The 17,672-nt window shown below is 42.2% G+C and overlaps 1 protein-coding gene across 1 annotated transcript in view; it reads right to left on the reverse strand.

The window, feature by feature from the left end:
* Adcy2 (adenylate cyclase 2) overlaps positions 1 to 17,672 on the reverse strand; it is a 380,087-nt gene that overhangs the window by 87,154 nt on the left and 275,261 nt on the right. Inside the window, exons 11-14 of the mRNA XM_076857485.1 lie at positions 14,781 to 14,824; positions 11,299 to 11,379; positions 5,418 to 5,487; positions 2,938 to 3,035 (exon numbers count right to left, since the gene is read on the reverse strand). Coding sequence (XP_076713600.1) covers positions 2,938 to 3,035; positions 5,418 to 5,487; positions 11,299 to 11,379; positions 14,781 to 14,824 — 293 coding nt within the window. The remainder of the gene's footprint in view (positions 1 to 2,937; positions 3,036 to 5,417; positions 5,488 to 11,298; positions 11,380 to 14,780; positions 14,825 to 17,672) is intronic.

The raw sequence follows: 17,672 nt of genomic DNA on the forward strand, positions 1-17,672 counted from the left end.
AAAGAAGCAATGTATAAAGGTAAAAAATTCTTAAGAACTGTATTGAATTTTTAAGAATATAAGATCAAAGACTGAAAAACTGCAACTAGTCACTTAGGTACATAAAAACAAATTCACAGCTAGAAAAAAATATAGTAAAAGTCCAGGGAGCAATAAAATCCTGAAAGGCACCCAGAGAGGAACAATAGATTACCTACAAAAAACTATAATGAGACCGGTGGAAGACATTTCATCAGCAATAATAGGAAATGGAATGCAGCGGAAAGATGTGACCACAATACTGCAGGAAAATAAAAGTCAACTTACAATTTTATCCCCCGTCTATATTCAAGAGAAAATGTGAAATAAAGGAAATAAAGATATGGGGTGTGTGTGTGTGTGTGTGTGTGTGTGTGTGTGTGTAAAAAGAATAAAATAACTAGATCAGCCCTTTAGCCGTCAGGAAGAGGGGTGAAAGAACCAAATAAAAACAAAGTAAAGGGAACACAAGACAGGATGGTATGTTAAAAGTAGGTCCAAGCCCATCAGTGACAATTCCCAGGAGCAAAAACCACATCTGTGGTGAACAGGACACAGGGATGACATTAGCAAAGCCTGGATTATGGACACACGTGTGCTGACTGTATTACTCTGTGCACTTTTCTGTATCACTGAACTATTTCATAGCAAAAATGTTGAGGAAGAAAAAGAAAGAAGAGGAATCACATGGAAGGCAGATGAAGGAGCAGAGGTCTTGCAACTTAGCTGTGAGGCAGATCCCGAGCCGGGAAGCTCTGCAGGAGGAAGCAGCTGGTTTCCCTGGTGCTACTCTCTGTGGACGTCCCAAGGAAATGCAACCTGCACAGGTGTCACAAGGGTCAAGCTTGAGGGCACACTTGTTGCTCACGAAAAAATTAATGGGTGATGAAGTGTGAGAAAATGGACTTCTGCAGTCTACAGAGGTGCAACACAGCAGAAGAGAGACCAGAAAACCAACCCCAGGACAGCAAGGACACGGCACCGTGTGCTTCTTAAAAGGGAAATCACACAGAATATTCTTTTTTCTTTTTTAAAAAATATTTTTTAGTTGTCAATGGACCTTTATTTTATTTACTTATATGCAGTGCTGAGAAGTGAACTCAGTGCCTCACACATGCTAGGCAAGTGCTCTACCACTGAGCCACTACTCCGGGCCCCCAAACGGAATATTCTTGTTCTCTGAAAGTCTTTTTGTGTTCTTTGGAGGCATATTTTAAAACGCCCCAGTCACTTTCTCCTCTCCCAACTCTTTCCAGTGAGGAATAGATCTTGTGTACTCAGGTGGACAGAACATAGAGGTATTCAGCTGATGGGAAGATGGAGAAAAATGAATGAATTCATCCACTTATTGGGAGGTTTCACTCAAGATTTTGCAAATCTAGAAGAAGGGCTTCTTTGGTCCATACATATATTTCAAAGCTAATCCTTTGGTAAGAGGAAATATAGTGGGAATGCCTCCCAAAACAGAATGGCTATCTGAGGAACTGTACGTATATGAATAATACTTTGCTTTGTTATTACTTTTGTAAATACCATTTCAATGGCTCAGTGTCCAGAACAAAACCCTTTGGAGAATGGGGGTGATGGTGGGGGACATGGCATTGCCTTCCAGCTTGCTGAGCATCTTCATGAGTTAAAGTGCTGCCAAATCCAGGCAGCTTGGCTGCTCACAAATGCTAGCTGTGTCATGGGGGCTATGTTCAATCACACAGCTGAATTCCACTGGATCGAAAATGGTGCTTTACAATGAAATATTACTCAGCCATAAAGACAAATGAAATTATGGCCTTTTCAAGTAAATGGATAGGACTGGATAATATCATGCTAAGTGAAATAAGCCGTTCCCCCCAAACCAAAGGCTAAATGTTCTCTCTGATATGTGGATGCTAACACACAATAAGGGAGGCAAGGAGGGAAGAATAGAAGAACTTCGGATTACACAGAGGGGAATGAAGGGAAGGGAGGAAGGATGGAAATAGGAAAGACGCAGAATAAATTGAACATAACTTTCCCATGTTCATATATGAATACATGACCAGTGAAACTCCATGCCATGTTCAACCACAAGAATGGGAAGTTGTACTCCACGTATGTATGACCTGTCAAAATACATTTAGGAACAAATGGACAAATGTCTAAAAAGAACAAACAAAAAATTTTAAAGAAAGAAAACGATACTTTGGCTTTTACATAATCAATGCTGAAGAAGGGAAAGAAAGTTGATTCCAGATTTTTTTTCCTACATCTCTTGTCGGAAGGACAGGAGATTTTTGGAGAGAGTTGCTTGGTGTATATTGCTCTCCTTAAGAAGGTTCAAGAGAGAAGATGGAGGAGGCCTCACAGAGTGACTGGCTTTTCACCAGTAGGTAGGACCGAAAGAATCTACCTCAATGAAAGGAATCTGGTACCGTGTTTCCTGGGAGGGGCCAGCCGGACCCAGACCTGGAGTGGTCAAAGACGACTGCAGAGGGTAGATTTAGGACAGAAGGGAGGGAAGCGAGACTCGCTGGACCTGAGCACAGTGGATGGTGGGCAAGTGGGCAGTGCTGGTCCTTCAACACGCTGTGGTGCTCTTGGTTTATTAGAAATGACACCTGAAGGAGGTTGGGTTGGGTTAGTTTATTGCACCGCATTTCTTAGACTGTGCATCAGAGTGACACCAAGAGCAATGTAAGAAGGTCACATTTATTTTAAAAAATCCCTGAGGGGAATCAATGCGTCCACTTTGAAAAATCAAGTATTTCTGAATCTAAGCAAAGCACATGGGGTACTCAGCCTTCAGGAGCCGGAGTCACCCTTCCTCCACCGCGACGTGACACATACCTGTCTGACAATCAGCACCCTTTCCTACCTTGAATACAACTGGGCTCCCAGGGAGGGGGACACAGTGAGACTCCCAGGGAAAACTTCAGTACTTACTTTGGCAACACGAGAACCTGCACGATGAAGATGCAGAAGAAGATGAGGCAGGCGCATGTCACATAGTATTTGAATGCTGGCAGTGCCGTGGCTCGGTACTGAAGGGAGACAGGAAACCAGGAGTCAGGTTTCTGCTAGAGGAGGGCTGCCTAGGGTGGCCGCTGCCTGGAGCAGAGGAGCAGGACGACACTGGAACTGCAGATCACAGCCTCCGGCGTCACACTTCCTCCCGTGTGAGCTGCCGTGACTTCCAGAGACCACAATTCATGCCACAACTGTTCAGAAATGCATTTGTGTGTAACTGAATCACTGCCTTAAGGAGAGAGGTGCCTGGCTGGGAATCTGAGGGGTGAGCGGAAGGAACCACGGAATTGTGCCATTTTCACATACTTTGGAACAGGGTCGAGGAAATGCATTCCATTTAGCATTTCATTTTGTCATTTATGTCACTGCTGCTTAGCTGAGTGGGGAGTGAAGATATAAGGGGAGGCGTGAGGGCTGGCTCCTGGACATGCCCTTCCTTCAGGTCCAGCACAATCAGCAGGGGTGCACGGGTTCTCCCAACCCTCCAGGACCATGGACTGGCCACTGTGGGCTGCCTGGCTGGGCTGCCCTGCCTGACCTGTGCAGGCACACGGGCACTGGGCACGGGCGAGATGTGGTCTCTGTTGCACGCAGCCCTGGCCACATGCCCGCCTCTCCAGGGGCCCAGGTCCTAGTTCACTCATCCTCACAACAGCTCACATGGCTGGAGCCACTGCTGTCCCTGGTTTGAATGAGGGGACTGCAGGGGGATTGTGTGATCACACGCTCAGGGAGATCCAGTGCACGAGGTAGCTGGACTGGATTTAGGCTCCCATTCATCCACAAACCTACACTGCCTCCCCAAAGAGGGTTTATCATAGAATTAGAGGAAATAAAATGGTGACGTTGTCACCACTGAAACCTCCTGAAACACTGTCCGTTTGCATTATATTTCTCCCAAGTTATGGAGAAAGGCGTGCTGGGGTTCAGTGTTGAAGGATGGACTCAGGTGGGCCTGGTGCTGTCTCTGGCCTTGTCTGGCTGCCTCCCCCTATCCCCAGGGCCTGGAGTGCAGCTGGGGACGGCAGGACTTAAGTTTCCATGCACTCTAAAAATTGCCTTACAGTTGGCATCTGCAAATATGTTCTCCTGGGAATGGAAGCAAAGGCCACATTTTTAATGATAATTACCTTCTCTTTACTAGAATTTTTTTCTAGTGGCTTTTGTGACTGAATAGCCAGGATACTTTACATGCTGATGAAGAGGTCATATTAGCATAAATGCTGAAGTGTGATTACATCCTATGCATTCAATTACATCCTTGTCTTTTGACTTCTTCTGAGCTTTGTGCAGAGATGTGAGGTGCAATTTCATTTGGAATCAACAAGGGAAATGGACTTCTATCAGGAAGGAAACAGTGAAACAGGCAGCCATTAGTATCTGTGACTGTCACTTCAGGCTAATGTGGTCAGTAAAACCCATTCTGTCAGGTGTCAGTTTGCGACACCATCTACATCCTTTACTTAGACGTAGAAATTTATTTTCTTGACCACAAACGCAAAGGAACATTTGCGTGTACCTGTAATATCCAACCCTGGTGAATTTTAGAAGAATTTTGATGCTTGATATTTTCATTTGATATCCATAAAACAATGAATCTGATTTTCTAAACAGAATTTTAATGCCAGTGTTGCAAAAACTGCCATTCATCACTTTTGCTCAAACGAAGGCTTTAATTCTGTGGTTGGATGAATGAGACAACCTGTAAATCTTGTTCCTTCTCTGGACCCACAAAAAACAAAGGGCGGATGACGTGAAGTGAACCTGGAAGAACAATTATCCTTCCTGTGTGACTCCTGAAGTCATTTAGCAAGGCCATGCGAAACTCCATGTGTAAAAATTAATCATTTGCTTCTTATTTGTGCCTGAAACAGCTCCTTGAAAGTCATAATGAGAAAACATTTACATGCAACAAAACTTAAAAGTGTGGGTTTTCTAATTTTCCTGAATAGGTGTTGAAAGTAGGCTCATTTTTGTCAAAAATATTAAAGCAATTTGTATAAATACATTGAAAATTCGTCAGGGAGGATTTTGCTTTCTTTTAAAGCCTTTTCAGAGAAAACGTCACATCAAGGAAGTCAGGATTCAGCTGCTGCACTCTCCCTTTACCCGGGATCTCAGACATGCTGCAGCCGCCATCTACTACAGAGTGCTGGGCAGGCTGAGAGGCCAGAGAGGAAGGCTGAGAGGCCAGAGAGGGAGGCTGAGTGGCAAGAGACACACTAAAGCAATGTATGCACAAGAGAACCACCGAAGCCAGAGGATTCTGATAGAAGCAGCTTAAATGCCACATGCAAAAAACATGAGCCCCAGTTTATGAAGGAATTCAAAATTACCAATTCAGAAAAAACCAATTGATTTTGAGTAAAAATAAATAAATAAATAAAAAGGCTTACTTCTTTCTCTAGGATTTTGTTATAGAAAAGCAGTGAGATTCTCTGAATGTCTTCAGACTTGAGCCATTGCCTGGAAATGAAAAGAACAGTCATCACGAATCCAATGCTCCAACCAAACATCTGGAACCACTTTTTATGAAATGACTTGCATTCTTCCTTGATTGTAAATCATCCCAAACTGAATATTTTTAAAAAAATGTACAATTCCAACTTGTTGGATCTGGAATGCTGAGATTGTTAACAGGAAGTGCAAATATAGCATTTGCAGTTGCACCTGATCCTCCTTAGAAGGTCCTGTATTGCAAACCGACTGCCAGGTCAGACTGAAACTCCAGTTGTCCAGATTAAGCAACTAGGGAGATGTTATCAGAAGGATTCAAGTATGTCAATAAGTTGATTCCCTGAAGTTTTCCTCAAGTCACATGGGCGCTTCCTCTCCCCAGGGACTTGGTTCCTAGAGAACTGTCCCTTTTCTTGCCTTAGAGCAAGGAGACATCACTCTGAGTGCCAGAAACCCTGGGGTCTAGGTGAGGAGATCGTGCCTCTCTACACTGTCTACACTTATCATTATCTAAGTCCTGAGAAAGGAAAAATCATGTTCAAATGTAGTTTGAAACAATAGCTAAAACCTAACAAAATGAGAATCTGCTGATGCAAACATAAACATATATGTATGGATCCATATCAACACCTGGATATATACATATATGTTTCTCCAATGTTGGAAAAAAATAAGAATTACATGGAAGTTTATGTTCTTCCAATTGACCAACTTGTAGGTCTGTTTTAAGAAACAGTTGTACATAGAGAAAGGATGCAAAGTGAAAAAACTTCACTAGAGTGCTGTATTATCTAATAGGCCACACGAAGACACCCAGCATGCTGCTGCAGAAGCTGGGTAAATGCCTGACACAGTCACACACTTAGCTACAAACTAGATGTGCACTTCTGAAATAAAATTAAGTAACATAGGAAATTGCACCTTCTTCTACCTATGAATGCAAGAATACAAAAAATTCTAATTCTGTGCATTAAAGAAAAGTACCTGGAAATGCTGGATGGTTTGTTAGTCACTGAGGAATTTATAGTTTTATTATCCTCAAATAAAAACTTGTAGAATTTTGGAAAATATAGTAATCTTAAATATACACACATACATATGTTTATGTCTATGCTTGCATAGAACTGTGTGTATGTATATATATATATATATATATATATATGTTTATATCAACATCTATACCTATATTTCTATTCATCTACCAAGAACTCATATGTTAGGACCTTAGAGCAAAACTTATGTTTTATGTAAATTTTCAAAAAACATTAAACCTAGTCAAACAATTATTAATTCATATGAATTTCTTATGTCGTATTTTTTCAGTCACTTGGTCATACTTCTGTGGATGGTGACCTCTTGAGATGTAGTAGGAAGATAGAGGGTGTTATGGTTTAGATGTGGTGTCCCCTAAAAGCTCACGTGTAAAACAATGCAAGAAGGTTTGGAAGAGAAATGACTGGGTCACAGTCTTAATTCAATCAGTGAATTGATCCCTGATGGGATTAACTGGGTGGGGGCTGGAGGCAGGTGGGGTGTGGCTGGAGGAGGTGGGTCAGTGGGGCCGTGGCTATGGGGTATATATTTTGTATCTGGAGGGTGCAGTCTCTCTCTGCTTCCTGATCATCATGTGAGCTGCTTCCCTCTGCCACACTCCTCTGCTATGATGCTCAGCCTCACCTGGAGCCTTGAGCCCTGGTGCAGGACGTCCATAAACGAAGACAAGAATATAAAATATTATTTATAATATAAAGTGTGAGCACTCAAATAAACTTTTCCTCCTCTACAGTTGTTCTGGTCGGGTCCTTTAGTCACAGCAGCGACAAAGCTGACCAAAACGGAAGATGAAAGCCTTTGAGGACCAATAGAAGGGACAGGTGAACGGGGCCACCCCCAGTGTGCCATCAGAGGTGACCCTGCCTTCTGTTTGCAGGTGAGGTCTCTAGATGTGACTCATGTACAGCATCAGGACCCATCCACTCAGGAGGCCAGCCTGCAGAGGAGGGGAGTCCCAGGTCTGCTTCAAGCCCCTGGGCCGTCCTCACACTCTCCCTGCCAGACGACACCCTGTCGACCTGGAGTAACCCCAGGCTCATCTATGCACGGTCCACTTCTCACTGAGGCGGGAAGTCGGCCTTGTGTCTGTAATGACTTCCATTAAAAGTGAGATGGATACAAATCTGGATTTAATGTCCTTGCTTGATTCAATGTTATAAACTTCAGGTATCAGGGAAATAACATTTTTGGTATTTCTGACTATTGTACTAGATACAGAATTATATCATTGCTCTTTTATAGAGACTAGTTGGAGGATGAAATGTCAAAATACACCCTAGTGTCATGTATATCCAAAAAATAAAACAAATAAAAAATAAAAATAAATTTTAAAAAATAAAGGTCCAGAAAATAAAATTTAAGATGAATTTTAACCCTCTCACTCTAGAACTGTATGTTAATCAACCTAAGATGTGCAGTTCATTTGCTAAAAATGTTTCTTTTTTATATTGAAAAAGAAAAATCAAATTTCAAAGTGCTCCTGGATACTGGAGCTTGGAAAGCAACTGAGTGCGTCGGGTGAAGCGGAAATGAAGCCACCCCTCATTCATCAGCAGCCCCACGCTCCTGTCTGGGCTTCTTCAGGTACCTGCATCTTGCAGGTGCTCAGCAAGTGCTCAGGACCAGGACTTCCCATCCAGTGTCCCCAGCACCCAACATCCTGCTTCATAAGCAAGGAGCGCTTGGTCTGAATTCCAGCTAGTTGATGCTGTGGCCTCCCTTTACCCACAGCAGTGCAGTCTGATCTGTGGCTTCTCCCTTGAAGCTCAAGATGAGATGATCTCATCTTAGAATTAAGGAGGACATGTGCACTGGGCATGCTTAACCACTGAACAGCATCCCCAGCCCATATATACATAAAACATAATATTTATTTTATATATATAATATACACATAATATAATTTTGAGATAGGATCTTGCTAAATTGCTTAGGGCCTTGCTAAGTAACTGTGGTTGACTCTGAACTCACAATCCTCCTGCCTCAGCCTCCTGAGTTGCTGAGATTACAGGTATGTGCCACCGTGCCAGCTCAGATTTGGTTTCTATGTGAATTCTCTGAAGTGGTCTGAGTTTCCACTACAGACTTGTAAAAAAATCAGAGATTCATAATGTGCTTTGGTTGCTTGGATTTAAAAAAGATTTCTGTTGGCTGATAAGGTCGAGTATTATTTCTGGAAATGGGAACTACGGAGAAAGAGGAGAGGAGGGGAGAGGAGGAAGGGAAGCTGTGTGTGTCATCCATGTTCTTCTGACATGTTCCCTGACACAAGTCGTCCACGGCATGAAGAAATCTAACCCCATCCCTGTCCCTGGACTAGACTATCAGTGATTCCCTGTGAGTTTACCCTAAGATTCTGCATTTGGCCAAGGCCCAATAAAGAAAATTCTAGACAAAGTCCTGACTGGATGGGATGGGCAGAGGCCCACCCACATCCTCATGGAGGGTCTCTCTGGAGTATAAGAATGCAAGTTCTCACAGCCAAGGGACAAGGAAGTAGAAGGCCACTCTCCTGCTGCTGTGGGTGGGAGGCTTGTGTCCCCTGCCCGTTTCATGTGCTAAAGTCCTGACCTCCAGGGTGACTGTATTGGGAGATGTCCTCTAAAGCAATGCCTGAGGTTGAACGGGCCACTGGAAGGGGCCTTTCTTGGTGGGGTTAGTGGTTACAGGCCACCCCTCAGAGAACTTTGGCCCTGCCCCCGTGGAGACACGCCCAGGAGAGGCAGCCTGAGTGCTGTGTGTCTCAGGCTGAACAAACACTGGCATTACTCATCTTTTTACAAATGCTTGATGCATGGATAAGTGAAGGAACAGAGGACAATCTGCCAAGAAGTCACTGGTTTATATCAAGAGCATAAAAACCACCAAATGGTACCTCAGGCCTAGAACCCCAGTTGAGTTCTCAAGTCAAAATTAAAAGACCAGGGAACACCGCAACAAAACAAGAGGAGTTAGGGAGTATTCTGTAGTGTTCCATAACCAAATGATATCATGCTATTTAAAGGTAGATGCATAAAAGCTTCCATCTAGAAAATGTTCCTTTTACTTTTTGAGTACTGCCTGGACTTTTTTTTTTTTCTATTTGACTTGAAATATGTTGGGAAAACCATTACAGAAGCAGTAATATCAACCTGAGATATGACTTTAGAAGAAAAAGCATGAAAACACAAAGGTGTCAACTAAACATGAATTTGAATACTAAGGGATGCGAAGACAACAGACAATTCAAAAGCAAGCATAACAGAACAAAGCCACAACTGTACTCTGTAAGGTTTCCTTTAGTAGGAATGCTTGAAAAGTGGGTTCAGGAGGACAGGAGTTTTGCATGAGCACAGGCGGAGGCTGACATTAGAGGTCAGGTTTTTGATGTTGTATTATTTTTGGCAGTTAAGCTTGGTCAAGATTTATTTTCTTCTAATGTCTTGTATTAGGTTGGGGGTCACAGAGTATCAACTGAATGAGGTCCTTCCCCTGCATTATATGGAACTGGATGCTTCCCCAGGTGTTAGCTACTGGTAGGACACAGGGAATCATTTGCTTCCTGGTTTGTGATGTGTCAACATTTGGACTGGTGTGGAGGTGGTCCTGATACCAGAGAAAGCAATGTCTGTCTGGGCACTGCTGTGGGCCCCAGGAGCTCTGGGAGGTGGGAGGCTTGGTCTACTGCAGCACAGGATGGCGATGGTCAGTGTGCCAGTACACCTGATTGGCAGCTCTTGTCTAATCAGGATGCTGCATTGCATGGATTTGTATGCCTTTACACACACACACACTCTCTCTCTCTCTCTCTCTTCATGTCATGTGATCTTTCATAATCTATGTGAATATTCTAAATATTTATATGGAACAATCTAGAACAGATATGCATTTCGCAAAGAGCCACATACTAACTGAGGCCCTGAAACTGTATGTTGGTAATAGAGAGTTCTAGGTGAAAATAATTTGCACTTTCCGAGAGTCGACTTTCAGGATAAAAATCAAGTAGGTTTCTATAAAGATGTAAACCTTTCTGGGATGGTTTTCAGGGAGACCTAGTGCTGTCCACTATAATTCAGTTCTACAATGATTCATCGAGTGTCTAATGGTGCCAGAACCATATAGAGTGACCTGCCTCCCGCTCCTCATGGTGCCTCTGTGCCAAGCCACCTCAGGAGAAGGAAAAGGCGGATGAATGCCATCACTCTTCCCAGGCGAGAGGAGCTGACACTTCCTTTAAATTATTTTTTCTCTGCGTCTCTTAGATCATTTAAAACTACAGCAGCAATTTTGACTTCGCAGGCTGATTGAATGAGCCTTCCTCCCACTGCTTACTGTGAATTCCAATTCCAACCGTCTCCCAGGATCGAGAACAGTGGGTATCTCAACACTCGCCAATTCTGCAGAGGAATCGACGCATCCTGAATGAACAGTGTCACAGGATACACTCTGCAGATTTCCCCATATGGAAGTCCTGTGAAGCTTTTATAAGCATTGCTTGCTGAATATATGAGGCTGGAATGTTCCATGATGACTGGTCATGTTGTTTATTAGTAATTGACTTGGCAAACATTTTCCAGGAAGGGATTGATTTTTTTAAAGATGAAAGAAATACTATTAACAAAAGCTATTAGGAAGGCCAACTGAGGTGCAATCAATTATTGTCTTAGAAACCTTGGTTCTGTCATGATAAGTATTGCAGAGCCTAGCATGAAACGTCTTTAAAAATATGGCATTATTTTTAAATAATAGGGTTTTAAGTGAGATCATGTAAGATGATCAGGTACTCACTTTTGTGCATTGATTCCATCAATTGCTTGGATCATTCTTTCGTTCAATTCTTCTTCAAATCTTTTCTTTTGTGACTTGGTTCTAAACGGAAAAGGAAACTCACGTCAGAGTATCTGTACTAAAGTGTGTATTAGGCCTATTTTCCTAGAATGCCCAAACTTCTGTTTAACTTGTTTATAAAGCGACAACAGGAAAAGGAAAGTGACCTATGAGCAGGCTTTTCCCTATCAGCATAGACCCACTCTGCAGACTCAACGAGTATTTGGTTCAGTAAGATGTTGGCTTATCATTCAGAGAGTGAAATGCACCTGGCTTTGAAAATCAATGCTAAACATGCATAGGAGATGAAGAGCTCTCTCCCCCGAGATGAGCTAGGCTTGACTGGCCACCTTCAGGCTTTGCCTAATGGCAGAGTACACTAGCTCTGGAAACTCCCCTGTGAAAATCTGGTTTGTTTGATAAAATAGGCATTCCTCCCTCAGGTTTCCCCTGGTCAGATTTTCAAGACTTTACAGAAGTAGTCTTATTTCTGGCATATCGATGCTTCGTTGTATGTAGTTCAATGTTCCTTGGTTTGTAAAAGTGCTGCTCACAGAAAACCCACTGCCATGCGTAGACTTGGTCTTGGAAGCAAAAAATTCTTAACTATGAGATATTTTCTAAATGAATTATGCTAACTAATAGTAAGAGCTCCGTAAAGATAACAATTCTCACGAGAATGATGTAAAGGAGAGAACTGAACTAATACCTATTTTTGAAAGTTAAATATCTGCTGCAAAGGTTGGCAGCTCAGCCTGGCCCTCTCCAGCTGGCTGAACAAGGTGTGCCTCTGTCTTGGACAGGTGAAGATTTTGTGTGTTTTTGTTGGTTAATTATTAAGTGAATAGACATTATAATCTGGAATAAAAATAACACTTTTCTGAGATCAGAATTGCCTCTCAATATAGATAAAAATAGCCTGAGGGGTGTAATGTCAAATTTATCTGTAATTAAATCTCACGGGAGGGAGGGTCCTTAATGAGATGAATGGGTTTTCAATCCCAGATCCTGTGTTTGTGTATTTGTACCCTCTGCTCCACTTAAAACAGGCAGAGGGCTGTCTCATTCAAAACCCAGAATGGTAGATGTGATCCATCCACAGATAGGAGAACTGAATTAGAAGGGTTTAGCATAGCAAATTCCAATCCATTTGAATGAGATAAATTAATTTTAATCCTTCTTTTTTTCTTTTTGGTGCTGAGGATGGAACCAGGGCCTGGTACAAGCTCAGCATGTGTCTTACCACTGACACCGGATCCTTCGTTCATTATTAAAGAGCTAGAAACTCAGCATCATAGCATAGCTCACACATTCTCACTCCTGAGTCAGGAAACCAAGCAATGTGAGGTACAACCTTTAGCCCTTGATTTTAACTTCTCAGTTCCACAACTGAGGTTTTTTTTTTTTTTTTTTTTTTTTTTTAAACTTCAATTTGGTGGATGTGTTTTTCACAAAGTCTTTCAAAGTCTAAGAAGGAACCATCTGTACCTTGAAGCTAATAAAAATATGATATTCAGGCTTACAAAACTTTGCTAATCTGCTTAGCAGCTCAGATAATGTCTTTTCAGAGACCAGCATCATAAGTGGGACATATGACACAGTCAATAAAGGCATGTATTATGCATCATTTGAATTCAGTAATTATCTGCACGAGGACTGTAACATGCCTGTGGTTTCCTGATCTATGATTGAGACCTTGGCTGTGGAGATAAGACATCCTGAAGGAGATCTTGATTTATCAGCCAGGACTCCATTCCTTGGATTTTTAGCACAGCTGATTTTCTGTCCCCACACCTGCCCCTGACCCCATGATTGGTCTTCCAGTTGCTCTGCATCACAATCCCTCTTTCCAATTTGTCACTATTCTTTCTCTCAAACCTCCTTCCCAAATCTGTTCCCCCCATACGTGGGCTATTCTATGAAGGTATGGAAAAGCCACATCTGCCCTGGGCCAGTTCGAGTCTCAGGGAAGTTTTGGGTCTATGTCACCAAGCCAGAAATTGTCAAGAACCAGGTAAGTATGACCAGAGCAGCACTCTCTCCAGAAGGTCTGGAGGCCACTGGAGGTCAGCAGCCACCGAGGAAGGAGTGAAGAGGCCCTTAGCACAGCAGGTAGGACAGAGTGGTCGTGAGGTGTGTGGGCTTTGGAGTCACAGAGCCCGCACAAATCCTGGCTTCGTGTCCCCAGCACGTGCCTCTGGGCACTCTGCTCAGCCACTGGCCCTTGCTGTCTCCCCTTCCACAATGTGACTCTACACTGAGCTGTGGAAAGAGCTGTGGTCAATATGTTCCTGGCTGTGCTCATCCCAGAACATGGGAGTCCCCTGAGACATTTCCCATTGTATTTCAATAAATAGACTCTTAAAGCAAAATCTAGGCAGAGGGACACAGATACCAAAAGAGACATTGAATATAAAGTGTCAGGAAGTCTGGGACATTCTGGGAACCATGGCTCACACATTTACTAGCACATTACGGCCCTTGCCAAGGTATCTTCTGGGGTCCATTAGATTAGCTGAAGTACTTTTAGTACAGTATAAGTCACTTAAAAATAATGCTTCAAAAGTCTAAGAACCCCACTGTTCTTATAGCATAAAGCACAAGGGCTGTAGCTGCTACATCTTCATGTTAAAATTTCAAAGTTTGCACAGAACAGAAATTAGAACCGATGACTACCTATAAAGCCACACAGCAGTGTTCTGCAACAAGAGGCACTATGGTCACGCCTGGGCAGGTAGCCCTCTGCATGTGTCCAGTTTCTACTTGGATACAAGGCTTTTTCTATAAGAAAGTACATCAGATCTCCCATTGTTCCTTCATTTCTGCAAATCTAGCCACACCTCCCATGAACTGACCTTTGTGAGGAGAGGGAGGTTGCCTTACAAGCTTTATTCCAGCTTCCTAGTATTAGTTTGGTGAACTCCCAACCAAATCTATGAGAATGCTGAGGCCAAAAGAGGAACGTAGGGTCAAAACTAGTAGTGCATGTGATTCTCACTGTGGATGTGACAGGCCCCTGTGAACACTTGTGGGGAGTTTCCTCCCTGTTTGGGGAGGGCAGGCAGCTCCTCACTCACTACAGGAAGACTAGACTTGCTTTAACCTTCAGGATTCAACCTGAAAATTGATTTTAAGCAACATACTCATTTTAAGACCATTCAGTTTTTTTACTGCATATTGGTATGTAGAAGCATCATTTTAGGACAACAATTTAACATTCTAAGATGACTACCAGGTGTCATTTTCCTTTCCTTCTCGTAATTCTAATAACAAGACACTGAAAACCTTATTCTTAGAAGCTGGAAGCAATGTAACAGGGCTTTTCACAAGCAACTGCTCTTTTAGAAGAAGCCTTTGAAATGACTATAGTTGATGATAATTATTCTCAGAAATAAGTAAACAGCAGGAAGTCTTAAAAAGTTAGTCAAAGATATATATCATACCTTAAAGTGCGGTTTTGAAAATTATGCTGGCCCATTGGTACGTCCTATATTAAAAAGAAAAGTTTATTAGTTACTAAGAACATCTTTCAAGAAAAATATTGCATTGATAATGATAAATTTCATATTTCTTCTTTAATCATGGCAAATATCATTTATGTAACAAATCACTGCCTGTGTGAAGAAAGAGCTCAATTGTAAATATGAATCAATATTTAAAGCCCTGTTCATATTTGCAGTGTGGCATCATCTGTAAACTATAGATGTTGGAAGTATCAGGATCATCATCTGATTCTAAAAAAATTTTATGTATTTATTTATTTTGGTGCTGGGGATTGAACACAGGGCCTTGGGCATATAAGGCAAACACTCTACCAACTGAGCTATATCCCCAGCCCAAATTTTTACATTTTGATATTATAAATTTGATTTTAGACAATACCCTGCAGGGCACTATTACTAAGGTTACTATGAGCCACTTAAAATCATGTGAAAATCAGACAAATTAGAAGGTTCTTTAAAATACAAATATAATTGCAAAATGTACCATGGATTCTTATCTCTGAACTGAATTGTTATAAAATGGTGCCATAGGCTATGTATGTGGAGTCACAGAACACTGGGTGAGAAGACTTCAACAGATGAGTTCTGAAGTTCCAGAAAGAGGTGTGGAAGGGAGACACTGGTCTCTGATGAGTTCACTGATGGAGAACTTGATGACCAGTATTAGTTTAAGACAAGAGGAAAATAAGATCCACTTCTGAACATTTGCAGTAGGAAATGTAAGTGAAAGTTGAAGCAAAGAAGTTTTGAAATTTGCGTTTGTTGCCTTGATTTCAAAGGTTTGCTTAAGAAGTGTATCTAGACAAAAAATGAAAGACTTTTAAAAATAAGTAATTGCACTCCATGCCTTATTATGTAAGTTAAAACAATGCATTATTCAACACAGAGTAGATGGAATTCTGCAGAGGGGATTAGATAAAAGAAATGGCAGTTGATCCAGCCTGGAATGTGTATCAGTAAGAACTACAGTGGCATCTTTTGGAAAATGAGTAAGAGACACAGCTCAGTAAAATTGGTCCTGGCTCTGTGCATTAAGCAGACATAGAACTTTCTTAAGATGTCTGTACTGATTTCTGCTACGGTGATAAAAGCCTTGGCACTGAACCCATCACAGATGAGACCAGAGAGCTAAGAAAATTGCAAAATCGTGCAAGAGGTCCTCCAGGTTGTGCACAACTTCTTGTAACTGGAAGCTGTTTCCAGCCCAGTCTTAGATCAGGGATTTTCACCAGAATTGTCTCAAGACTGAAATCATTACTGCAGTCCCACAGTCAGATAATAAGGGAGATGATCACTCTAAAGTCAGAGAATAATAAAGATTAATAGGAAATAAGCAATCATAGCAAACACACACACACACACACACACACACACACACACATTCAGAGAAGTAAGACCTTTTCCTTGACAGGTATACAAGAGAAACTACTTGGAAAACCATAGGCAAATATTTATAAATTATTCTTATTTCTTAAAAATCAACCAGCCCACCAAGTAATTGAAGGCAAACAATAAGTCTCTATGGAGACTGAGTTATTGGCCCTGAGCACAGATGATCAATGCAATACTGAGGCAAAATTTTCCAAATCATTGCTAATGCTAGCAGTACAAATTTTCATTGGCAATTGGGTACTAGGGTCATTGGTTAATTTTGCTAACAAGTGTAAATTCTTCAAGGCCCCAGGAGCCCCAGGGCTCTGCTTGGATCACTGTCTTCTTGATGATTCCTTCTGCTTCCATGGCCTCAAACATAACCTAAAATGGTCCTCTCAGCTCATCTCTAGCTTGGACCTTTCCTAGGAGCTCCTGATGTGCTTTTCCAATCATCTGTTTCCCTCCTACACTTATTAAAAAGGTCTGCCAATTTGAAGATGCCCATTAAAAAAGTTTTGAGTTTTCCGTCTTATGAACCCGACCTTATCCTCATATGCATCGTCTATTCCCATGACACCACCAGTCTCTCAACTGCAGGGTTTGCTGCTCCCTCTCACACAGATCCTATCCAACACCAGGTCTCTGCTGCTCAGCTTTCAAATTAGACCTTGAACTTACTCCTTCAGCTGCTGAAACCTGAGCATAGAAGGCATGGTTCCCACTTGGAATCCCTGCACTCTTGTTCTTTTTCCCAAGCATCGATCCATCATGCTTCTCCCTGTTCCAGATCCCCCACGACTTCCCCTTACACTGAGAATGAGACACCAGCTCCTGACCTTAGCCTGTCCCCTCCCAGTGACTTTGGTTTGCTCGTCGCTAATAACTCTCCAGCACCCAGCCTCCTCTGTGCCCCCAGCAGATGGCACAGTCATTTCCATCTTGGGGACACTGAGTTTGCTCCCCTGCCACCTCTGTCCTAATTTGGTCCTCTCTTTCCCTGAGACGTCCTAGCTGTCCCACCAGGAGTAGCTGTCCCACCCTGCTCACTTCCAACGACATCACCAATTTCAACTTCACGGTGGTCCTCACCAGCACCTGAAATGATCCTACTCATTAAATGTTTTCCTACTTAGGATCTTTCTTTGCCTACAAGGATGCACACTAACCCTTATCCTGGCAGTATCCCCTGATGCCTACCTGATGGGCAGTCCATGTTGGGTCACAGTTTTGTTTTTGTTTTTTTTTAATTTAAAAAAGGATGGAGGCAAGTTGAGAAAAGATATAATTAAGACAAAACAAGAATGCTTGGCCCCTATTGATTGGGGTGTCACTGTAAGATGCTGGGGGTGGGGCAAGGGAGAGCAGAAGCTTCACTTTCCTATCACAGCCTGGCATGTTGCTTGGCATCAGCCAATGAGAATTACATAACATATTTCTTTCTTTCTTTTTTTTTTTTTA

This window comes from Callospermophilus lateralis, chromosome 5, assembly GCF_048772815.1.
Source record: "Callospermophilus lateralis isolate mCalLat2 chromosome 5, mCalLat2.hap1, whole genome shotgun sequence".
Classification (NCBI taxonomy): domain Eukaryota; kingdom Metazoa; phylum Chordata; class Mammalia; order Rodentia; family Sciuridae; genus Callospermophilus; species Callospermophilus lateralis.